General features: G+C 33.4%; 1 protein-coding gene across 1 annotated transcript in view; it reads left to right on the top strand.

The window, feature by feature from the left end:
- Positions 1-604: 604 nt before the first annotated feature.
- Positions 605-27288, top strand: part of LOC118197990 (uncharacterized) — a 38775-nt gene continuing 12091 nt past the window's right edge. Inside the window, exons 1-3 of the mRNA XM_035369567.2 lie at positions 605-658; positions 4268-4762; positions 16268-16454. Of these exons, the coding sequence (XP_035225458.1) occupies positions 644-658; positions 4268-4762; positions 16268-16454 (697 nt within the window). The 5' untranslated portion in view covers positions 605-643. The remainder of the gene's footprint in view (positions 659-4267; positions 4763-16267; positions 16455-27288) is intronic.

The raw sequence follows: 27288 nt of genomic DNA, 5'->3' as shown, positions 1-27288 counted from the left end.
TAAATATTAAATATTGCCATTTACAAATTACTAAATATTAAATGTTACAATGTCCACATCAGATTTTTAAATTAAAAAGCAATCGATGTTAGATAATTGAGTCTAATGTTTTGGTCGCAATATGCATCAAATAATCAAACTAGATTGTGTATAAAATTTCATCTAACAAAGGCCTGAATATATTCGGCGATGTGCAGATACAAAATTATCTGTATTATAACAGAAATGAGAACTCTTTTAAAACATCTCAAACATCTTACTTCGAAATGCCTATTGTTTTCAGCGTGTAATTTGCATTTTGCCATTTAACAGAAATATTTTTTTTAAAGCCTCGTGCTCAAGCATTGTGTTAGACTGCAATTTGAAATTTTCAGATTTTAGTAGATTTTCGATAAAATTTTAATGTATAAAAATATCACAAACTTATAAAATATATTAGTTTTAAATTGCTTGAATAACTAATTATTTAAATTCTTTTAAAGACGAATCAGAATTTAATTTTAAATTGGCCGATGATCAAACAATACATTTATTAGTTATTATTAATTTCTTTTAAGTCAAACGTGCATTTAAATTACATCTCAACTCCACAATTACAGTTAGTTGAAAATTTAAATGAAACAAGAATTCTTTCTAAATTATTATGGCTCCTAAAAGTGTAAGTAGTTATTTTTTTCCTTTTGTTTTCTCTTTTTAAGAAATTTTACTTTCATATAAATAGAGAAAGAACAGCTTAATAAAGCTAAACTCGGAGGTAATTATCTAGAAATTTGTAACTGAGTGTCTTTTGTTTTAAAAATTCGCTTTCGTTAAAAATTCATTACTGCTTAAATTCTCTGTAATGGATGAAAATTATGAAATTTTAAGATAAAGCTCAGTTTTTACTTCTGTGTACAAAGAAAAGGAAGTATGCTAAAATTTCAGGTATCACATTTCAAAATAAATATCGAATTCGACCGCGTTGGAATCAGTTTGAACAATTTTTTTTGCGTGACATCTCTAAGTAAGGACAGAATAAAGAACTCGTTTTTTCAAAAATGAATTGTAAAATGGATTTGAAATGGATTCAGAAGAACGTTTTCGAGACATCTATATGTACTCATGTATGTATCTTGCATAACTTAAAAAGTGTTAGTCGCAGAATGTTGGAAGTTTGTATATGGGATTGCTATCTGTGAGGTCAAGAATTTTGCGCATTGAGCTGCAAAATTTGAAATAAAATTGAAAAGTAAATTCTAATTCTTCAAGCTATAGCCTATGAGCTAAAGTGATACTTTTCCTTTGCAAAATTTTAAAGTTCCTTTGCAAAATAGTATAAACACAAAGTAAAGATCCAACTGTAATTCAAAACTTAAAAACACAATACGTATGATATATATATATATAAGAAAATTAAATATTAAATTATTAAATTCAATTATAAATTCAATTGCAAACAAAATACATTGGTTAATTATTACTGGGAACCAATTTGCAATATCATTAAATTCAGAAAACATAAGTAATTGAAGTGCAAGCATGTAAATACAAGGAAAAATGTAGGTTATATATATATATGACAGGATAAGAATGGTGCAATTATTTTGTAAATAAGATTATTGTTTAAAAGTTTGAATTTTAAGAATTTTCTAATTACTTTGAGAATGAAATATAAATATAAATGAAATAATTGTTAAATGCGAGAATATTAAATATTGTTAAAATTAATATACAAATACTAAAGATTTAAAAAAACTGAATAATGGTAATAAAATTTATATGAGAATATAATTAAGAATAAAATGTGTTAAAATTTGTTTGGAATTATGGTAAATGAATGTTGTAATTATCAATAATCGTATGTTTAATATAAAGTATGTTGAGGGAGTAGTGGTTCAGAAACAGAGGCCTATTTTACCTCTGGCGTAATTGTTCCTTTTACCCTCATGTAATATAAAATTTGAAATTTTCATACAGGATTTTTATTTTTTTCATATAATGGAGTGTAATTTTTTTATAAATGAAATGTGTAGTGCAATTCATATAACCACTCATGAAAATTTTAATACATGAGTCAGTTTAAAGTGGATATGCACGAATAGCTGGATACGTGTGCACTACGAGAAAGCTGTGGGGTCTTCTAGTTTGTGTAAAATACGAAAATTGTAAAATGTAATAATAAAAGTAAAAACCATAATTTTAATCATGTTATTACAAATGATAAAATATTACTTATAAACGTGAAAATTAGTATGGTGGAAGATTTTAAGATTTGTGATTATTCGTAATAATTAATGGATATATAAAATTTTTAGAATTGTGATATTGTGTGCAAAAAGTTTTGAAAATCCTTCCCTGAAGTATCAATGTGAATGACCCAGAAACAAGAACTTATTACAGATTGGACTCAAATCTTAAGAGGACTTTAAAAATGTGCAATTTTTTAAAACAATATGGAGCTTAAAATTATTTTTGAATTCAAAATTTTACATATTATAATTTTATTGTTCAAAAGCTAATATTATGTTTTGTGTGTTTCAAAATTATATTTCTCATATTTTGCTACTGTAATGCTTAACTCAAAAAGGCTTCTCTATCGCTCCGCCTTTTTTCTTTTGAAAGGGGGTGTGTGTAAGATAAAAAATATGAAACCAAACTTCTGAATTTAATTGGCTATAACTTCTCTTATTTTTATTTAATTTGGGAACTTCATCTTTCTGAGTTGCTTCTACAAATGCAGCAAACCATAAATTGAATTTTGCATTTTATTTTTTGCACATGGGATTAAACAAATTATAAACTGCATGTAAAGCATACAAACTGTACAAAGAGATGGGAGCAGAACTTTTAACATAAAATTGCTTGGAAGAAGAAGTATGCACATTTCTGAAGTTCTCTAATTCAAAAGAGGAACATGGCTTGAATATTTATATAAAGCATTTTTTATTGTAAAAAAAATGTGAAGTACTTCTATGTATCGTGTTCTTACTTCAATGTTTCCAGAATTGTGTTAATATTACACACACACACACATTTAGAGTGATAAAATACCTAAATTTTAGATGTTTGAATAAGTTACGAATATTTAAGCATGTAAAACTTCTAGTATATATACGAGTATTTGAGCAGTATATGTACGTTTGAAGAGTAAAGATAGCAAAGATTAATTAAATAAATGCGGTATATGTTTCAATTTAAAGCCTATATGGTTAAATATATATAGAAAATCCAATGGAAATAAAAATATTTGTAAATTTACGCGTGCATAAACAGCAAAAAATTTCGGTACTTTTCCGTTTTGCCGGCGCAAGCGATAAAGTCGCCAATAATGGTACAACCGATGCCAAACGGAATATTCTCGCTGGTAACCTTTTACGCCTCATTTTCAAAACAAGTCGCAGCTTTTTCTTATCAGATTGATTGTTTCTTCAATAGTGGCATATAATTACATAGAATTTTTATCAGATAGTTCAGTTTTATGTCTAAGGCCATTTTCGGTAATTAAGTCAATCAGGATGCAATCACAGCGCTTACCCGAAGCCGAAAATATAGAAAAGGTAAAGTCAAGGGTTAAATTCATCAATTCTAATGAGAATGCATTAGCGAAGTAAAGCACTGCGGTTTTACATAATTTCTGAGTAAGCTATTCGTACGAATTGAAATATTTCTTGTATTTAAACTTGCGTTCCAAATTAAGATTTAACTTGAAATTAATGTAGATAATTACTGAAAGCATTAGATTTTTGTAGAGTAGTTTACGTGAGATGAGATCGCTTGGGGTCACGTGATATGAACCCGCGAATCAGGATGTTGAACCATGAAAGCATAGTAAATTCTTAAATTAATGTCTTTTTACAAATTTTTTGTCTTTATTTATTGGCTTTTTATAAAATTTTAAGCGATATTAAAATGTTTATTTTTTTAAAAGAAAGCAAGGAAAAAACATTGAACTTCAAAAAAGAATTCTTAGAACTAACATTTTTTTAAAATATTTTTTATGTGTATACTGTATGTTGTCGCCAATAAAGTCTGCTTGGCAAGATTTGCGCCGGCCAAACGGAAAAGTACCAAAATTTCTTAGCTTCTGTTAGTAAAAGAAGAATAAAAACGTTTATTATCAGATAAACCATTTCCATAAGGTATTAATTACACCATCCTTTACCAGAGGTATTACAAATGAAAATAAAAACTATTTTTAAGAAACAATAATGGAGAAAGAATAGAATTATATTTCTTTTCCAATACATATTTGTTTCACATTCTAGTTTTTTTTTCCTTTCTTCCACAGAAGTTATCAAGCGAGATATTTCGCAGTATTGATTACGAGCCAGATCCAGATTATAAAACAACAGCCAGCTGGCCTTACGGTTTGGAGGAAAAGTTTCGTTTTCTGCCGAATTTTGTCCCCAAAGTTCGACGAGCTGGTAGCTGTAGTGACGTCTCTCGATATGAGCGTTATTTCAATGTCGTGAATGCCAACAGTCGAAATACTTTCTCCTGGAGACATTACTTGAAAATATTGCATGAAGGACTAAAAATATTTGGCATCAAGATCAAGAGGCTGCATAAAACTAGCTCGGTTTCATATTCTGAGAAATCTGCTTATGCCACGCCTCCCGAAACCTTTATATCTGACACGCCAAAATCAAAGAAGAGACCATTCTTGAGCAAAAAGTTGGAATGTGGTCGAAAGCGTGCCTGTGTATCGTCTGCTGACGAGAGCGCAAGTACGGCAACCAATAGCTGTTCTTCCTTATTTTATCCAGGTGATCGCTGGCTGAAAGTAAGATATAAGTATTTGAGAATAATTTTTAAAAATATGGAACTGAAACTGTACATAGTTTTGTCAATTTTTTTACTAATTAGTTTATTTACTATTTATTTTACTTTCCTGCTAAAGCAGGATTCTTGGACTTTACTCACATGTTCAAGCAGGATAAGGACTTGAATGTTTAGTTGTTTTTCTAACATATACAAAAATATTGTGATTGAGCAACAATGACCAATGGGATTGCTGCTTGTGTGCTCGCATAACAAGAACTTCAATCTCAACTGCACATACTTATTTTTCATCTTCACTTGTTACTTTTTCACCATTTACTTATTTTATGTACTTACTAGCGGAGGTACCCGATGGCAGTTAAGTTAGATTGGGGGTAGTGCATCTAACAACAGAGAGAACGATACCGCTGAAATCCTTCTATAATAATACGATTTCAGTCTGATGCAATATGGAACACACATATAAAACTTCGATAGAAAAATTAATTAATTCTCTCTCATTATATCAGCAACAATGGCACGCAGTTTTTAATGATTTTCGTCTTTCTAATCAAATGGTCGTAAAAGTTCAAATTCCATCCAATATTTCATCTATATTCAATTTTAGTCGATTAAATGTGGCAAGAAATTGATTATAATTGATCAGAAATCATTAACGCGAACAAAGAAGCACACAGACGTTCTTCTTTATATATATAGATTTAAACTTACAATTTTTTATTAACAAACTCTACGATTTGAAAGCCAGCAATAGCAATACTTTTCGAAATAAAGCATTTTTGTCTCCAACGCGCGAGACTGCTGCCACTCGGAAAAAATGAGTGCGAAAAGTAGCGCTTTCAGAATTTTTAATTAATATCTCGGCTGTTTAAAGTCGTACGCAATTGAAATGGCTACCCACGAATTTTTCGGATCGGGAATAATGTATTTAATGTTTGGCAATGCTATTGCTATTTCATTGTAATATTTAGAATTTTTTTATTAACAAACTCTAGGATTTGAAATCGAGCAGTGGCAACAACTTTCGAAATAAAAAAAGACTTTCATGTCCAGCTTGCGAGACTGTTGCCACTAGGAAAAATGAGGGCGAAAATGATCGTTTTTCTTAGTTTTTACTTCCTTGGACGAAGTAAAAAGGAAGTATTGTAATCGCGAAAAGTTTCAGGCCGCATATTTCAACGAAAATATCCATTTTGACCGCTATCGAATGCAATTTAACGATGTTTTTGCTTGATATCTGTGCGTAAGGACAGAATAAAAGACACCTTTCCTCCAAAAAAATTATAAAACTGCTTTAAAATTAATTCTGAAGAGAATTTTTCGTGGCGTCTGTACGAACGTATGTAGGTACGTGCGTACGTACGTATCTCGCATAACTCAAAAACGAGTAGACTCAGAACGTTGAAATTTTGTATATAGGACTGCTATAACATGTAGATGTGCACCTCGTATTTTGGTTGCAATCGGGAGCACCAAACGTATATAAATATATTTATATATATATCCACTCTGTTACCCGGCTCAGTGATCTCAGTATCTTTACTCTTATATGTTTGTAAATTGTACATTTTTGCTTTAAAAATGATTGAATTATGTTGTTCTTATTTTCCGGTTAAGGTTTTTATGCCTTTCGTAATTCTGGAAGCAATATTTGTATAATTATCAACAATTTAAAAGCTGTTTAAGTGCGGTTAAGTTTTAAATAACATGGCGGACACATTTGTTTACATTTGAAACAGCAGAATTGTAGATTTGATGCCAATCTAGAGAGACTAAGCTTCGCAACACAAAAATAACGCCTTCATTTATTATTGCGAATTAAGTCATGCTTAATCCTTTCTGGAATTTTTTCGAGGAAGTAAGTGTTTAAGATTTACTTCGTAATTTTTAATGCAGATATTTTGAGTTTTTACGTATTTTTGCCTTGTCGCGAAGTGAGACTGAATTAATTAAATGAGAAATACTCAATCGTATGTGAAAAACTGTTTCTTTTCTGTTTTGTTTGCTTAATTTCTTTCATACATCGTTTTAACTTTATTATAGTATTTGAATAGAACATGAGGCAACGATAATTCTTCAAATGATATAAATTTTCTGCACTCAGTGTGTCGTTATAGTAAACAAATATAGTGAATTTTAATGAGTGAATTTATTCTATTGTGGTTTATGCTCTGTCGACGAAGTAGATTTAATTGAATCCAATCAATTTAAATGAAATTCAAGAAAAAATGCGTATAGTTTAATATTACGTGCAAGGAAGTCATGTGGTGTACACATCAGATTTTTTAATTAATATCTCTGGTTTATACTTTTTGTTTTTTGAAGGAAAGTGGACTTCGACCTTTCCCAGGACCCAGAAAAGAACGATAGAAAGTTTGGTGACGATAGCTATAGTAGTGGTTGAGCTATTAGCGAACAAGCACAGTAAGTTAGGCTCTACAATAAATAAGCTACAGTTCGCTAATCGAAGTTTGAAGTCATTTTATATTATTTTTTACTATGTTATTAGTACACTGATGCCATTCAAATAATGTCTTATAATTTCAAATTATAAGGATTATATTACTAAATAAGGATTACGCGATACATTAAAAAAATAAAACACTTATAGTTTTTTTCAAATCTTTCTGTAATTTTTTTGTGCTATTCTTTTCCCGAAGTACACAGCGATCTGTTTTCACTTAAAAAATATCAGAGGATGACTCAACTTTGTGCAGCCCTTGGCAAAAGCAGATATCTGGGAAAAGCATTTCCTCGTAGTTCCGTTTAGAAAATTTTCAGCAATATTCTGTATTCTTGGAGAAATTTTATCGCAGTTTCTTCCACTGCTGGCATAATCCGCAGGCTCATATTTAAAGTTAAGGCAATAATTATCATATGATTTGTTTATAAAAACCACTGAAACTTGAACTACAACAACAACAACAACAACAACAACAACAACAACAAAAAAAAAAAAAAAAAAAAAAAAAAAAAAAAACGCATAAAAGATAGCGGAGAAGCTAGACTGAAGGATCGTTGTGAGCATGGTTGCTGGAAGAATGTTTATGCAGCTGGTTGCCAGAACTTATGAAATATTATATTATGAAAATTTGGCGACTTCCTCTAAGGTGGTTGCGTTAATACGTAAGTACCGTCAAAGTGCGTCGAGTTATATTTGTTATTAACAGGCATTGCACTGCAATACAGAGTTTCACTGGGTTACTTATTTTCGTGAAGAAAATATCAGTTTGAAAGATAATGAAGACAAGAAGACCAGAGATATCACAGACGAGCGAAGTGTGAAATTTGTTGCTGATTTCTTGAAGATGGTTTTGTTTGGTTTGTTTGATTACGGCAAAGTACGTGAGGGTTATCTCGCTAAAGGTAAGGGATGCCTTCGTGGAGGATCTTCGAATGCATATTGGCTCGTATCCCCGTTACACACGGAAACCTCGAAAATGCCCAAATAGCTAACCACTGGCCAGGAATCGAATCCGGATTGAATTAACAGTGTTCAGCGACTTGAAGAATATTATCGAACTTCATGCAACGGTAAAAAACAAGAACACAAAGAATGGCCCTTAAGAAGATTCAGAATTGATTTACTCATCAAGTATAAGTGGGAAATGTTGTGCACCCGCTGCTCCTTCCAGATACGAGTTCATTAGATTTACGCTTTTTCATATATTTAAAGGTTTCTTTGGCATTGAAAGCATTGGTATTGGCATTAAGACATGGGCTTTGGAAGGCATTGAAAACTCTGGAAAAGTTTCTCAGAATTTCCTGAAGCATCCGGAAACTGGAAGAAAGTGAGATACTACAAAGAGTGGCGTGTGTGGGACGTAAGTTTGAGAAGCAGTAAAACTGCATAGAAGGACTGTAAGAAGAATATGCCAGAAATAAATTAAACTTTCATCAAAAAGCATTTGATGTACACTGTTTTTAAATGATTTTCATATGACTTATGTAATGTAGAGAAGAGCATTTCAATTTTTTAAAGAGGAATTACTTTGTACTACTTCATTTGTATTTTGAGGCAGAAAATTTAGTTCCATCCGTGTTGGTGTTTGACATGGCTTTATCTTAAGATGAGTTATTACTTTGCTTTTGATTATCTCAACAAAGGCAGAGTGGCTATGGAAGCTCAATATTGAAAGTTCAGCTCGTTTCCAAACCCAGGCGGTTGATGTTTATGTGCTTCTCGTGGTTTTCCTCAATGTGACGAAGGTATCCCTTTCCTTAAAAAGATAGTCCTCGTGTGCTTTGCCAACTCCAAATAACATAATCTAACTTGAACTCACTGGCAGTGATTGGATTATGCATTTACTCTGGACATCAAGACGTAGTTAGAAATCTTTTAACTTGATATTACAAGGTGAAAATTTATATTCCCATAAAATGATAAAATATTTGAATGATTTTCATTTAAAACTCCAAATGTTCCACTGACATTTATTGAAAATCAATTCAGACATTAAAGAAGATATACTATCGCTTTTATAAACTATCGATAAAAAAATCTATGCTGCTGTTTTGACAAACAACTATCGATAAAAAAATAGGCTATCTTTTCTTCAAACTATAGATAAAGAAATCTCTGCTATCGCTTTACGAACTACTTTTCATAAATGTGTATCAAGAAGTAAGAATCAATAATCAAAATATAATTTCCATTTGTTTGAACTAATATATGAAAACACTAACTGATAATAGTTTCTAGAAAGCAAATATATTTCTTGGCTATAGAAAGAAGAGACAAAATTATCGAAAGACAAACCGTATCCAGTATATAATGTCCATTAACTGAATTTTCTAGAATAATCAGCATCTGTTCCAGAAAAGTGCAGAAAAAAGTTGCAGTTCTGTTAAAAGACATTACATTACATTTCTGCCAGAGCAAAAAAAGTAAAACATTATAAAATATATATTCTTATTCCTTGCTAGAAAGTACAGTTACAAGGAGTGTGCTACCTTGAGGCGTATGACATTTGGTAACGGCGATTTCAAAAAGTGCTTCTGCTTCAGCTGCTTTCTGCTTATTGATTACAGATATTGCCACATACACATAGATAAAGCGACATAAAAGTTATTAAAGGTTAACTAAAGTATATGAATTCTTTCTCAAAAAGACAGAAATATTTAAAATTAGTATGCTTTTTTACATAAAGCTGAAAACTAATGAAATCATATTATCTTGTTTCAAACAAGTTGTTAATATATATTAATTCTTTATGAGTGCCTTTATCTGATGAAGAAAGAAAATGCACTTGGAGAAAAACATGTTCCTAGCACGTTCACTAGCACAGTGCACTTGATTGAATTTATTATTATCTACTTGAAATAAAAAACATATTTCATTTGAATATATTAGAACTGTATTTGAATAATTCTGAGTACATTATACAGGAGCTTTCCATTTTTCATTTTCAGAGCATATTTTAATCTGATTATTTTGCATCAACCGAGTGAATCATGAAACTTAAATTAGGATAATGTAAATATAGCATTTTCATTCTTTGACGCACGAATCTGTATAAAAATATCATGTTACAAAGGACAGCATTAGATACTCATGATTTAAAACATTCTGAATCAGATGATTAAAAATGTTACACAAACTACTATAAAAATATAAAGATATAAAAGTTTTATAAAAATGATGTATTTTCAAATTTCGATTGAAGAAGAGAGGGACGAAAAAGAATATTACTCTCCATAACCTATATCATAAGATACAAACAAAGCAGACATTGCGTAGAAAAATTTTTTTATTGTTTTTAATTACAAAATTCTCATGACTATCAGTATAAAAGCGAATGAATGTCAACAAAATGTAGAGACATTAGGAGTCTTTGAAGTAGATGTACATGAAAAGTGAGCAAAGCCCTCGCCGAGACTTGAACCTGGACCTCTCGAATACGCGCCGAGTGTACTACCGGTTACACCACGAAGGCATGCATAAAAGAGGGAGAAAATACTTTATATACTGCTCCTTTTGAAGGGCAACTGGGGATTAGGGAACACAATCGCCAAATGGTGAAAAATCATGATCCAAGACATTTAGTTCGGGCTCCACTGTAGAAATATTAGGTTTTTCTTCTGATACGGGAGACATGAAAAATGTGCAATGCCCTCGTCGGGGCCTCTCGAATACGCACCGAGTGTGCTACCGTTACACCAAGAAGGCATGCAGAAAGGAAGGAGAAAATACTCCGCGTACTCCCCATGCCGCAGGGCGACTGGGGACCTGGAGACCTAATCACCAAATCCTGGTGGTGAAGAATCATCATCCACCACCTTCCAGATAGGGAGCTACCGCAGTCTCCACGTTATTTTGAATCTGGAGATAGGAAAAATGTTCAATGTCTCAGGACTCGAGCCAGGAGCTTTGGAATACGCGCCGAATGTGCTAACCGTCACATCACGAAGGGATGTAGAAAAGGATTGAGAAAATACCTTATAAGTGATTTGATAGAAACTAGAAGGAACTTCCCCGTGTGTAACGTGTATACGAGCCAGTTTCCCTTAGAAAGTCCGCCACGAAGGCATCCCTCCCCTTAGGCAGATAGCCCTCGAGGCTTTGCCATAATCACACACACACACGCATAATTTTCAAACTAGACACTGGTACCTTTCATCCCATGGCTTATTTCTGTTCTAGATACTATAAATTGTACTTAAAATAATTTGTGCAAAGGTGTCTGCTAATTCAACCTGAATTACCCAGGGCAGGCGGCGAGTACGGCCCTTTGCTTACTGCTCTACGGTGTTTTCCCCTTCTTCTTGCTTAATTGCTTAAAGTAGAGTGCAATGAAGGAAATCTCTAACGGTACATTTCTTAAGAGCCACCACTAGCTCCATAAATAAAGGTGATTTAAATAATAAAATGTTAATTCACATGTCATAGATCTCTTTGTACACAACATTTCTTGAGTAGATCTTTCCATCATTTTTAAGCTCGCCTTGCAGAGGACCATCCATTATTTTTAATTTTACGTCTGTTCTTTCACGAACTCTTGGCCGGGCAACATAAAGATGACCGTGTCCAAATGCAGACTCAGGTAAAAAAATGCCAACGAGCTTAATCGTTTGGCCCTGAGACTTATGGATGGTCATAGCAAAGGCAAGTTTTACAGGAAATTGTCTACGTCTCAATTGAAACGGAAACCTTGTGCCGTGGCAACTTCACCCCATTGCCTAGTAGCAACCAATAAACTATCGGCGACAAAAAGACACTTAAGCCGCATATATATATGAGGTGAAGTAACATTATCTTCTCGGAAACGGCTGGCTCCCGGGCTTAGCGAAGCACACCGTTTGATTCCGCAGTTAAAAACTAATTTCCCCCTACGTTTTCCCTACATTTTCCACTTTCTTTCTTGGGTTTTCCCTATTAGAGGGATTTGGCTAAGTGCAAAATTCTTTTTTCTCAAATATCTACGGAACGGCGCCGATTTGAAATTCGAGACGCGTATCTTCGGATTCCAAAAAAATCTCCGAATCCATCAATACCATTCTCATCTTCGTACGACATTAATCGCCCGAGATATTAATTAAAAATTGCGGAAACATTAATTTCCGCACTCATTTTTCAGAGTGGCAACAATAAACTATCCGCAACAAACACTTAAGCCGCTTATATATATTAAGATTCCCCCTTTCATAGTTCCTTCCATATCTTGTTTAATAATAACTTCATAAATCTAAAGCATGACATAAACTTACTATTAAAAATATCTGAAAGCTTTCAAATTTTATATTACGCCCAAAGGGGTGTTTTTTTAACGTTTTGCGTGTTACCTTTAACTTTGCACTTAAGCCATAAACTTCAATTCAACAACAATATCCCAAAATATTTAGAAAAGCATATCTTTAGAATTTCCCATACACAGCCTCCCACGCTGGAGAAAATTTTTGTTCTTTTGGTACGGTGTTGCCACTGCTCGCTTTGAAATCGTTGAGTTTCTTAATCAAAAACACATAACTGCTTTACAAAATATGAAATCGATAAAACAAAATCCGACTTCCAAATTAGGGCTTTCAGATGCCCATATTCGGGTGAAGATGCACGTTATTCAAAATTTGGTTCAGAAATCAAAATATGAAAAAATACATACATTTATGCAGATTCTTCATTATTTAATTTCTTTAAATGTAATACAGAGGTCTAATATTTGGTGGCAACAATTTAAAAAGTGATTCTGCGTTTATAGTGAATTAACGCAAATTGTCAAACCGAAATTAATAGCTTTTTTGGGCAAATTGTTGGGCTAAAAATTCTATTTTTGAACTTGTATCGAACAAATCTGTAGGAAAATGTATTCGTATGCTTTAGCAAGCTAAATCATCATGCATACATCTTTGACATTATCTTCAAAGCCCTTTCGTTACACCAAATTTAATAACCGTTCAGTGTGATTAACCGGCTTCTAGCAAAGAAGTATTATCTTCTCTATAAGAGTATTTTCAATCAATTTGGCCAGCCTGCAGGGTAGTCCATTTAATGCATGTTGGCCAATGCAGAGACTTGGCATGGCTATCATATCTTTATTTATGATGCACAACAGATCTTGATGGTGAATAGATGTTGTTCGTCGTCAGAACGATCATCATTTCTCTCTGTGTTGTACCTTTCTTAGGCACTGGTCTTACTTACATGTATTTTCACTTACGTTGTTGCATTCTTAGTATCAAGGAACAGCTCAACTAGATACAGTGATGAAAGCGCTTAAGCGTTTCAAGTGAATAGTGCTTCTTGTGTGAGAATTTATTACCAAAATTGTTTTTTAACAATTTTTCATTCTTACTAATTTCTTATTTGCATGTATACGAATTTCCTAAATTGAATTGGTTTTTCTGTTTACTGGTGTTAGTTAAGTTAGTGGAAAGAAAATTTCAAATAATATTTTTCTCCTATTCCCTATTTTATTGTGTTTCGGAATAAAAAATAAGTCTTGTTAGTACTACAGCGGAGTATTCCAAATAATACTGTATTAAATTGGATTTAATCTACTTCGTCGATAGCACATAAACCACAGTATTACTACACTGTACATATTAGAAAAATAATGAATTTTACCTACTTCGTTGATAGCACATAAACCACAACATTAAAACACTATACATATTATAAAAATACTCTTTGAACTTTTAGTAAATTTATTTACCAGAGCGTCACTCTGGCAATACGTTTACTGAGCAAGTTACATCTCAATCACATTATAACTCAGAATGCACAAAATTATATCATCTGAAGAATTATCTAATCGTTACCGTACGTTCTATTCAAATACTATAATAAAACTAAAACGATATATAAAAGAAATTAGAAAAAGAAATAGTTTTTCAAGACGATTCAGGGCCGCTTACGATTAACGCGCAGGCGTTACTCCTAAACATTCTCCTTTGTCGGAGACAGACCGAAGACAGTATTTTTCTGCTAATTCGAAAAAAATACCGTTGAGAAAATTTAATTCAATAATGAGTTTTGTTATAGTTCAATTAGAAGATAAAAATTAAAACAAGACTGAAATGGAAATTGTTTTCGTAAATCTTCTATTTTTGTTCCATTAACGAAATTCTTTCATGTAAGTAAATGGAATTTTAGAATTATATTTTATGAAAAATTACTTTTATGTATGAGATGGAAGAAAATTACCTCCCTATTAAACTGATTATAACTTTTAAAAAACGTAAAGAAATTTAATGAAACAAAACATATTTTGCTCCTTGCAATGCTAGAATTTATTACATGATATTTCATACGTCATTGCAGATATCAATGGCGTGACATGACACAATGTCTAAACCTCGCTTGAGCAAACTCAGCTGGAATCCCGCTACAAAATATGACTGTCCTCTGTACAAGTACAACGGAAATTTAACACTTACTATCCTATTTACCAGAGAATATCCGTTCCAAGCTTCACTGAACAAACACCCATGTGGGCACATCGCTTGTGACGGGACAACTTCCGTCCTAAGGCTATTGCCAATCGGAATTAAATGCCGCTCCGCACTATCTATCTAAAATGTAACGACACCACGACTGAGTGGCAGACACGACAGTACCAGTATAGTCCCTGCCAAGCCTGGACCAATCTGAACGAACTCGGGTTCCAGTCCTGTGAAGATTTTCTACCTCCGTGGTTGAGACTGTTCAAGTACAGATCCTAGCCTGTACTTTCCAGGAATTCTCCTGAGTCAACACCGGGGGGGGCCCATGTGGGCACAGTAGGCAATGAAGCAGCCGACCAACTGGCAAGAAATAGTGGAAACGGACAACTTGCCGCAGCCATCTCTCTGCGAATTCCATTTTCACATCTTAAATCAAGACAGGAACGGGACCTTATGTCCCTGTGGAAACCTAACTGGACACTAGAGTTAACAGGCAAGAGGACATTTAATTTCGTCCACCCGGCGCCCTCAAGGGAATTAACCACTACAGACAGAGCAATGAATGACATATTTCCTGATGGCGCATGGCCCTTTTGCAGCCTATCTCTTTCGCTTTGGATTGCACCACACAGATTTATGCATATGCGGCTCAACAGCCATCGATTACTATATGTTCAAGCTCAAAATTACGAAAGATCTACATTTCCGGCCGTATACAGCTGAAAATGCCCAGGTACGGCGGAAACGATTTCAAAAGAATAAGCTTCTGCAAAACAAACTTAAAACTCTCATAGACTACCTGGCAGTCAACTGCGAACATCTAAAAGCAATCTAAATTAATTAAAAATCATTCAGCAGCATAATCAAAGTTTTGACAGGGTCTCTTTAATAACCACAGGTCACAAATATCCATCTTCCGAAGTAAATTTATAAATTCCGCTCAATTTTAATATTCTATAAAGATTTTTGGCTAGGCCTAGCAACAACAGAATGTTCCACCATTTAAGTACAAATGCTGACAGTCATATAACAGGTAGTACAGCAACTCAGCTGATAGTAAGAGATGGTGACGAAATGTGAAAGGACCTCGTGCCTCGGTTGACGCAAAGACCATAAGGAATTGCCACACGAAGCTAATGGACACAAGTTTTGTATCATATGTTAGGAGACGCGGTCGCCACTGAGCATTCAGGACGGAAGGCAATGTGCAAGTGGTTCAAGAAATAGTCACTCGAAGTGATCACACAGACAGGCACCTTGCGAAAGTCGTTTAACCTGACATCCATTCCAAACCAGGATGGTTATAGGGATGCCAGCTAAGCCCGCTCACATGATGTTAGATGAACCGCCACTGATACCTGCAGTCACGAAATAAATATCGCTGTAATAAATTCTACTATTGTAAGGAAAAAATGGTTTTTGTTTCATGAAAAGTTTGTAACTATTTAAAAGATAATAAGCAATTCTCAAAAGCGAGTTAACTCTCGCCCGCCGTGTACATATATTCCTTACATTAAGCAATGCGTAAATTTTTAAAGTTATAATTTCAATACTTAAATGAAATATCTCAGGTGAAAACTTCCTGTAAATTAAGAGGTTGCAGTAAATCTTTAAAAAATTTTTTTAGAAAATATGCACTGAGACACAGACTCTAGCTCAGAAGATATGTGAAACTGCCCAAGCTGTCACCAGTGTCCCAGCAAAATGCCCTTGTTGCGACGCTCCTTTGGGGAAACGGAAGCATAAGCATTGCAAAGAGTCTCTGAAAGGTGTCGGTGACATTTTAAAGCAACAGAATCCCCAGTGTTTTAATGGTGAGTTAGAATCTTCCTGAATACCTGCTATCTTAATTTCAATTCGTTCCATAATTTTGCTATTGAAAAAATTAATTTTTTAGAGTATTTTTCAGCTTGTTGTTACTCCCTATGCTCAGTTCTGTACGTGACATATCGTTTCTTTAATTGATTAAAAAGTTAAAACCTGTAACTTCTACTCACTTTGCAATACTCACCTTTATTCTAGGAGTCGGTAATGTTTATAAAATCCTAATCATGACTAGAAAAAGCTTCTCCTTTTAATAATTAAAGGCAGATTAGTAATTATCATAAAACGGACTATCGATAGAAATTATTTTATGTTCTTTTAGAAAGAGAAATAGTCAATATCATGTAATCAAATTTGGAATTAGAAGAAAAAGTTTGTTTTATTCAATGAATGATCGGAGAAGATGAGAAAAATTTACTGACTTGTTGAGACATTTATCTTCTATCACAGTATTTCTCTCATGATTGAGATAAGAAAATATTTCTCCTCATTAACCGATTTGATAGGAGAATAGGTACTTCACCGTTTCCCGCAAGACAGACTCGTTGATTTGAAGAGTGTTACCCGAATCTTTAAACGATTTTAATATCCAATGACTATCTTAAATACAGAACTAAATATGTAAAATATGTATAAATGTATACATATATGTGTTTTAATTTGGCTACCTCCTCTTGTCCTAATGAAATTCATATCTCAAAATTAATCTATCATGCCATATTATGTAACACGTAGAAATATGGATAATTTTTATCCATTCACAAATCAGCATAAAAAAAACGCTACTTCCGCTGTTTCTTTTCTCGCTTTTCTAAATGCGTACTTACTTTTCGCTTTTCTCTCGCTCTGCTAGCACTTCTAATTCGCCTCTCTGTGTCATTCATTATCTAAGGATTAGATAACACTATATAAAATTGTTGGATGCGCGCCGCACCCATAATTATGAGTGACTGAGAATATGTATAAGAATATCCAGCAATAAATTATGTCTCTTCTATGGTCACGTCTGCAGATTTTTCTTCTCCGTTACGTATGTAGAATTGCACCAGCTCAAGTCAAGTTAATAAAAGAGGTCATCATTCTATATAGGCAGTAAAGAATGTCAAGATATTTCAGATTATATTAAAGAATATTTTTATGAATTGGAGAACAACTCTGTACGATATATACAATATATGCTATTTCAATGACAAAAAAGTGACTTTGTACAATATACACAATACATGCCATTTCAATGAGGACAAAAAAATCTGATGTGTACACCACATGACTTCCTTGTACAGAATATTAAATTATATGCATTTTTTCTTGCATTTCATTTAAACTTATTGGATTGAATTAAATCTACTTAATGCCGACAGCGCATAAACCACAATAGAATAAATGCATTCTTTAAAATTCACTCTAGTATTTGTTTACCATAGCGACACTTTGGCGGTATCACTTCACAGTATTATATTTCGTTCATATTATAACTCATAATGCACAAAATTTATATCATTTAAAGAATAGAATTATCTAATCGTTGCCACATGTTCTATTCAAATACTATAATAAATAATAAAGCTAGAATGATGTATAAAAGAAATTAAGCAAATAAAACAAAAAAGAAACAACAGTTTTTCACAGACGATTGAGTATTTCTCATTCACTTAATTCAGTTCTCACTTCGCGAGAAGGCAAAAATACATAAAAACTCAAAATATCTATATTAAAAATTACGAAGTAAATCTTAAACACTTATTTCCTCGAAAAAAATTCCAGAAAGGATTAAGCATGATTTAATTGGCAATAATCAATGAAGGCGTTATCTTTGTTGTTGCGAAGCTAAGTTTCTCTAGATTGGCAACAAATCCACTAGTCTGCTGTTTTAAATGTAAACAATCAATAACCGCCATAAAAAAAAATGCTTAGCGGCACTTAAACAACTTTAAAATTGTTGATAATTCTAAAAATATTGCATACAGATTTACTAAAGGCATAAAAACCTTAACCGGAAGATAAAAACAAGATAATTCAATCATTTTTAAAGCAAAAAATGTACAATTTACAAACATATAAGAGTAAAGATACTGAGATCACTGAGCCGGGTAACAGAGTGGATATATATATAAATACATTTATATACGTTTGGTGCGGCCGATTGCAACCAAAATACGAGGTGCACATCTAGATGTTATAGCAGTCCTATATACAAAATTTCAACGTTCTTGAGGCTATTCGTTTTTGAGTTATGCGAGATACGTACGCAAGTACGTACGTACGTACATACGTTCGTACAGACGCCACGAAAAATTCTCTTCAGAATTAATTTTAAAACAGTTTTATAATTTTTTTGGAGGAAACGAGTCTTTTATTCTGTCCTTACGTACAGCTATCACGCAAAAACATCGTTAAATTGCATTCGATAGTGGTCAAAATGGATATTTTCGTTGAAATATGCTGCCTGAAACTTTTCGCTATTACAATACTTCCTTTTTGCTTCGTACAAGGAAGTAAAAATGACTTTTCTCATGAACATGTTTATCAAATCTTTCATATCTTAATCATGAAAAATGACACCTAAAAATGTAGTTTAGAAATATTACAGAAAATACTACATGTATGTTGTATGAGAGTTCAAAGCCTCTGACGACACTTTTCAAAGCTATGAATCTGTCTCAGGGAAAACGGTGAAATGGATAATTATGCAGAGAGTGTCTACACATCTGTAACAATGCAAGAGATCTTCTCAAGAATCTGTGCTATTACTCACGTAGATTGAATAATATGATAGAATACTCATCAAAGCATGAAATGAAAATAAAAAGACAATAGAAATAAAAAAACTCTGAAACTTTTCATATTTTACTTAAAGTATTATTTTAAAGTCCAAAGGGACTTTTTTTTAACCTTTTCTATGTTACCTTTACTTTTTAAATGTTCTTTGCACTTAAACCATAAAACTCAATTCAGCAGCGATACCGCAAAATAATTTTAAAATGAGCATATCTTTAGAATTTCCGATACACAGTATTCGCGCGCTGGAGATAAAAATTTTTTTCCCGTACACTGTTGCCATCGCTCGCTTTGAAATCCTTGAGTTTGTTAATCAAAAATTCGTTAAAGTTTTACAAAATATAAAACCGATAATAAAGCTAATTCCAGATTTCAAATTAGGTCTTCCAGATGCCAATATTCGGTGGAAGATTACGTTATTCAAATTTTGATGGCTCTAGGTACTGTTGTTTTATCACAATGCGAGAAACATACATACAATTATGCAGATTCTTCATTATTTAATTTCTTTAAATACAGGGTGTTTACAAAGTCCCGAACCCATTTTGATGTTTAATAACTCATAAAATAATAAAGATAGATTGAAATTAATAACATAAATGGTTAGATAGGCTCAAAAAGTTTCATGACCCTTGTCAATGAACTCCCACGTGTGCCCCCTTCGTCACCCGGAGAATAACAAGTCGATATTCAATTTCACGTCAGGTACCGGCAAGCATGTCGGCATCCACAGAGACTTATTGTAGTAATTCTGTCTTTTAGGTCATCCATGTTCGACACTCTCCTCCAGTAAACGTTGCTCTTTACAAATCCCCAAAGGAAAAAGTCCAGCGGTGTTATATCAGGCGATCTGGGTGGCCAAAGAATTGGACCTCCTCGCCCAATCCATCTTTCTGTAAAATGGTCATTCAAAGAACTACGAACAATGGTATCCCAATGAGGTGGTTCACCACCTTGTTGCAGAAAGACATGTGGCTGAAGCTCTTCTAGTTGTGGAAATACGAAGTTTTGCAACATGTCTAAGTATACGACTGATGAGACCGTCTTTTCTGTAAAAAAGAAAGACCCAATGACTCGGTCGTGCATTAGTCCACACCGCGCATTAACCTTTGGGGAATATCTTTGTGCCTCGCGGTATTCATGGGGGTTTTCAGATGGTGATTAACAATGCCAGAAGGATGAAAGGATGCTTCGTCAGAGAACATTATGCGCTTCAGAAATTCATCATCGTCATCTATCTTCCTTAGCATATCTGTTGCAAAGGCCATCCTCCTAGACCTATCGTCCGGTTCCAAAACTTGAACAATTTGAACATCGTATGCATGACTCTTAATTTTTTCTTAATAACCTTGTAAAATTGCAATTAATAAGCAGACGATATTTAGAAAAGTACAGATATTTAGACTGGAAAATGAAATTATCTGAAATTAGCCGCACGCTCAGACGATATTCACAAAGGTAAAGATATTCAAACCTGAAAAGGAAAATATATAAGTTATTCCATCAATAAATGCCATAAGTTTGTTTATATCTTTATTATTTTATGAGTTATTAAACATCAAAATGGATCCGGGACTTTATAAACACACTGTATAACATAGAGTGATAATATTTGGTGGCAACAGTTTGAAAAAGTGAGCTGACATTTAAAGTTTTCGGCGGAAAATGCCTAAACGAAATTAATAGCCCTTTTGGCCTAACTCCTTTTGGGCTAGTAATATGCTCTTTTGCGTAAACGGTAACACAAGAAACACTGGGGACCACTTCTCAGCGCAAGTCAGAGCTATCTGTTATAAATACGGTAATTACGTACCATTGTATGATATTATCAATTATGAGCATCGTGATTCTTCTGTGCTAGAGGTGTATCCTTTTGCTTTAAGAATAATAGCATCCAAATGTTTACCTTCTCGCCATAGGAATCTTTGAAGCCTAACATTAAAGCACTGAACTGTTCTCGTCATTTTGTGCGATAATGATATTGTAATTTCGTATCAAACAACATTCATGAATTCATAAATAATCCGAGATTTACATCCAAAGATCTTGCACTTTCAGACTTCTGTCAGAGACCTAAATGTGCCGCTAATGACAGAACTTTCTCGAAATCTTTTGTTTCTCCAGATCAAGGAATTTCCAAATTTATAAAATTTATTTCTCCGAAATAACCTTTAGGAAATTCTTGAGATTTAAAGAAAAACAAGTCATTAAAGAGACTTTTTTTTTATTAAAAAAAGAAATGAGGAAGGCAAAACCATGCAAAATGTAAAAAAGATACATCATTAGATTGTGTTTATGAGTACATATTTTTAATTTAATATTTTTATTATATTGAAAAGTAGCAGAATTTTAGATTTTACTAAAGAGTTTTTCACCGTATACAAGTAGTATATTAACATATCTGCTCAATGGGTCATATGCTTCACTCTTAGTTCTAGAAATGGATAAATTTGTATTTAGCGTTGGCTTTATGAAAATGATGCATTTTGCAAGATATCGAAAATTTCGGTGTCCACCGAAAACGTCGAGGCAAAAACATCGCGAAAGAAAACATCGTGGAGAAAACAACGCAAGGAGAAAACGGCAAAAATATCGTGGTAAAAAATAAAGTACCTACAAATCATCGCATGACGATAAGATCGCACACATGCGTTTTCAGGTTTTGAAAGTTGTAAATGCATGTTCGTATGAAGATCATAGAAAACAAGAAAGAAAGAGGGATTCTTTTCTTCTATATTTCATATATTTGAAGGAATTAATAATTTTTTGGTGGAAAAAATAAGAAGAAAACTTAAGCATTTAAAAATTGAAAATCTTTAGAAAATTAATGTAACTTAAAAAGTTTAATAAATTAAGATTTTTTCTTTAAGTGATAATTTTGTATGAAAAATACAGTCTAAAAATGCTTAGAAAAAGGAAGATAAATAACTCCATGAGGTTACCTCTATAAAAATTGCTTAGTTCAGGATCAAATTATTCTCTTTCACATTTGTTAATCTGATATTGTTTTAATGAAAATTACTAATTGTTTTGTTTCCGTTTATTCTTAAAGTATCGTGAACATTTTCATGTATAGCATGCAATCAATGTTTTGGATGTCAATTTGTTAGTTATGGAGATAGTCAGTTATATATGCGATTTGAAAAACGCATGCATGCGACGTTATCGTCATGCGATGATTTGTAGTACTTTATTTTTTACCACGATATTTTTGACGACGATGTTTTCAAACTGCGAAGTTTTTGAACTGCTTTATTTTCGACAACGAGTTTTTGTACCACGGTATTTTAGGACTGCGATATTTTCTCCCACGATGTTTTGTACCACGACGTCTTCTCCTAGCGTTGTTTTCGTTCGCGACGTTTTCGTCCGCGATGTTTTTGCCGCGATGTTTTCGGCTGTAACCAAAAATTTCATAGCTATGAAAAATATGTTTATGTTGCGGAATACTTTAACCTGTGTACTAATATTTAAATCATGTTTAAAATCTCATGATAATGATAAAAGTCAATAACAAAATAAATACTAGAAGAGAGATTGGTATTCAATTTAAAAAATGCATGGTCCGTTACTTATTTTTCTAAAGAATGCTTTTCATGGGTCTGTACAATCAGATTGCATTGGAATACACTTGTTATAAAATTTCTTCCTCTTTGCTGATTGTGTTTGGTATTAATTATGCTTTCCCTGTCGTTAGTGTCCTTTGGTAGAAAGCTGAGTTTAAAAGGACACCCTCCAGGCGAATGCATTGGAACATTTTTGTTACTGAAGTTTTTTGCCAGTTAGTGTCGTATTATAAAATTTCGAACAAAATCTGCTGAAGGTTTTAATTTATACTACTTTATAGTTTATGTTAACTTTATGTTATTGTTTTAGCTGTAAGTGATTTTCGTTTGACTTATTTCTGCATTTAGGGAAGCAACAATGCATTTTAGGTAGATATCCCGACAAAGTCTGAGTCATTTTAATTTGTAGAGTCATTAAGTTATCAGTCTTTTAAATTTGTAGAGTCATTTTTTTTTAAAGCAGAGAACATGAAAAATATGCAGTGCTTTCATATGCAGTGCCTTCGTCGGAACTCGAGTCTTAGACCTTTTGAATAGGTGTCAAGTAGGCTTCCATTTACATCCCGAAGGCACGCGGAAAGTGGGGAGAAAGTAATTTATACATTCCCCTTTTAAAGGGATTAGAGAACCCAATCGTAAAATCCTGGTGGTGACGAATTATCGTCCATCACCTTTAATTGCAGACGCCACTTGTAGAGTAATTAGATTTTTTTTTTTGAAGCAGAGGATGCGAAAAATGTGCAATGCCCTAGCCGGGACTCGAACCCTTGACCTCTCGAATACGGGTTGAGTATGCTTCCAGTTATGTCTTGAAGTTATGCGGAAAGGAAGGAGAAAATAATCTTACAAATTCAAAATTATTTTTATTTTAGTTACTGTTAAACTGTCTTTAAATTCTCTCACAACGTGTGCAGGTATTTTTAGTTCCTATTGCATTTCAACTTGTTTAAGCGCACTTTTTCTTTATTGTACTTACATATATTTTTATCAGTTTAGTTGAATTTAACTAGGGAAAATGGAAACACGCTAAGTAAATTATAGTTTGGTAGTCTGACTATATTTTACTTAAGTGACTACCAATGAAATTTTCTTTTGTTTATTCGATGTACACACACACACACACAAAATATATATATATATATATCAAAACACGCAAGGAGTATCTGTCTAAGGGAAGAGATGCCTTCATAGAGGACTTTTTGAGGGAAAATGGTCGTACTTATGTTACACATAGGTTATGTGAAACTACCTGTGCTCAGTGGTCTTATCTGATTGGCAATAGTTGGTCGCCAAACGTACATGAAAGTTAAACTCATTATTTAATGACAAGAGAAGAGAGACTCTGACAAATACTTAAAAAACCTTGGGATTTCACCCAAAGTGTCGTTAATTCAAATTTGCTGTGAAGGGTTGGAAGTTTAAAAAAAATATTGCTTGCATCACTGTTTAGCCCAGATTTAGACACAAACGATCTATATACTTTTCCTTTTTGAATCGGTTTAAAAGACATTTACTACATGAAGATTCTTTAAAGCTAAGTAAACTCACATAAAGAAGTTTTCGAAAGAATACGAAAATAAACATATAAAAATTCCAATTCAAGAAACATGCTATAAAACCGCAGATAACATCTACAGAAGGAAACTCGGTCTACTTATCTAAGGAGGGTTTCTTGATTATCTTTGATTCCGGAAGATTATTTCAGCAATCTTGTCATATATTAGCTTTGAAACCCACGGCTCGATATAATCTTCTGAATAATACACATGCTCTGTTCTCTAACGTTAGCAGCTGCGTTAAAGTAATTACTCAAGTTTAGCGGTAGCGAGAGCTTTTAACAACAAACTGTATCATTAATCCTCGTCCAGAAACGATTTGTCTTCCTTCGTGTTAGGATACGAGGGAAGAGGAAGGGTACACAAGTATGCCACTAACGTCAAATCAGAGACCTCTCTTTTTTTAAAACTTTCGGTAGTGTTTTTTGTTTACGTTGGAAAGTTCTCACTTCTATCTTTTACTCGAATAATTGTTCTTCGTTAGGTGTAGTATTTAGTTAAATTCTAAATTAATTAAAGAGCATGAATTTAGACATTTTTAACGTGAGTGGACTTTCAGAATACAGGAATTCAGGAAGCTTTTATGAATTTTTAATGATTTATTTCTCAGGTGAATGCTTTAATCAGGATTAAAGAATTATTATTTCCTTGTAAGAAGTAAAGAAAGTATTGTAATCGCAAAAAAATTCTGGTTATCATATTTCAACGAAAATATCCATTTTGACAGCTATCGAATGTTGTTTAAGCATGTTTTTGCATGGCATCTGAACGTAAGCACAGAATAAAAGACTCTTTTCCTCCAAAAAATTCATGATCTATGAAACATTCTGTAGTTACAGAGCTTGAAATGAATATACCTAAATTTAAATTTTGTCTGAAATAAAGTATTGCCTGGTTTAGGAAAGAAACATATTTATTTTCTGTAATCGTTAATAAGACCCTTTTCCTAGTGAAAATATCAAATAAAAAAGGCCATTGGTTGGAACATGTAACATAAATACGTCAAACTTCCATATTCCATATCATGATCTTTCAGAAATATTTCTGCACTTATAAAACATATAAGTATTTCTAAACTGAGCGTCAACACTGAATTAAGTATTATTTAATTCAAAAGCATTGTTGTTGTCAAAAGCACTAATTTCTCCTATTTTTACACATCGTTTTCTTTCTTCGAAAGAAAGTAGGAGTACTTATTGGTAGGCACGGCGCATTCATACGATTATTTAATTCTTATTCCTGTAACTTTGATCCAGGAAATTAAAGCTATCAGTGTCATCAATGAAAACTAAAATCAATTTTGCAATACTAATCGTGATCTAATCGTTTTCGGAATTTATTTGAAATTCCTCCCGAAGTATAAGTAGTTCGGGGTTTTGCCACTGAATGTCTTGAGTCTATATTATACAGATGACGTGCTTGGATTGATCTACCCGCATCGTGATAAATCAGGAGAGACATTAGGGTTTTCAGAGCAGGAAACATGGAAAATGGGCAACTCCCTCGCCGAGTTTCCAGCTCCGGGCACTCATAGCTGAACGTGCTTCCAATTGTACTAAAGGCACACGATGAGGAGGTGAAAATAGTTTACAAATGACCGGCTAGGCAATATTCAAGTAATATGATGGCTAGGCAAATGACTGGCTAGGCAATATTCAAGTAATTCAAGTTTTTGTTTCCTATGAAAAAACTGTCACAATGTTTAAAAAGACTTTTAAGAACAAAAATATAGGCTAAACAAACCATTGTTAGTCTGGAAGCAGTTTAATCGCTTGAAAAGGAACAAAATATCAGTTAGAGATCAGATTTCATATCATATCAGTTGATAATGCTCTCTACATAAAATTTTACAAACAGTACTGAAGCAATGTAACATTTATATTCTCTGCAGCTTGATGTTACAGGCTTGCTAGTGTTGTTGTTGTCTTGTCCATGAATTTTCATGGAGGAATGGTTGCCAGAGCCTGAAGGAGCCCCTACCACCAATCCATACAAGAGGGCTTTCGGCCTCGTATATTTAGAGTGCCCCCATGCCGTGAAGACATTATACATTTAAAAACATCCATGCCTTTCGAACCCGGGCCCTTCAGTACCGCAGTAGGCTCCCTTAATCACCATATCGTCTGGGCGGCAGGTCTACTAGTGATTGAGGGATTAAGACGGAGAAACACTGATAGTTCGACCAGGGTTTGATATTCGGCAAGAACTGTATGAACATTGTTGTGATTTTCCCATGTGTAATGTTAGCAAGTCCTCCACAAAAGCATCCGTCCTCTTAGATAGCCCTCGAGGCTTTGCCGTAAACATATAAACCAAACCAAACCCATGTATAATGTGAATACAAACCAGTTTCCTTTTAAAAGTTCTACCACAAAAGTCTCTTTTCCCTGAGGCAGATAGACTTCGGGGATTTTATCTTCGCACTTTTCCCGAGGAAGTTTCTGAAATAACTGGCATGTCACGCAGTTTATGCCGCCGCATTTTTATGAAACGTGCGACTGTGAACCATGTCGCAGAATATGATATCTCAAACGCCCCTACCAATTTTTGAAAGATTTTTTTTAAATCAGAATTAAATAAATTCTTGGAAACATGAAAAATATATTAATTTTGAAATAAATGCCTCACAAAGGATTAGAGCTACTTACGTTTTGGTCTCGACAGGGCAATCTTTAATATCGTCACATAGCTTAAAGTGATAGATTCTTCCTGTATTTGCTTCTTATCCTGGGTTACGGTTTCCAGTGTCTAAGATGATATTTCCTGAGCTGCATCGCTAGTACGATTTTGACTCATCTACAACAGGCATGTCAAACCCAGTATTTGAAGTAGGTCAAATAGTTATGAGTGTACAATAGCACAGGCCGCAAGAAACAAAAAGCCATTTTCATGCTTAATTATGCAGTGAGTGAAAATGTGAGTAA

The sequence above is a fragment of the Stegodyphus dumicola genome, chromosome 3, assembly GCF_044657685.1.
Source record: "Stegodyphus dumicola isolate Sdum_Otavi_A_Nest chromosome 3, ASM4465768v1".
In the NCBI taxonomy this organism is placed as follows: domain Eukaryota; kingdom Metazoa; phylum Arthropoda; class Arachnida; order Araneae; family Eresidae; genus Stegodyphus; species Stegodyphus dumicola.
This window is presented reverse-complemented; position numbering and strand designations above follow the sequence as displayed.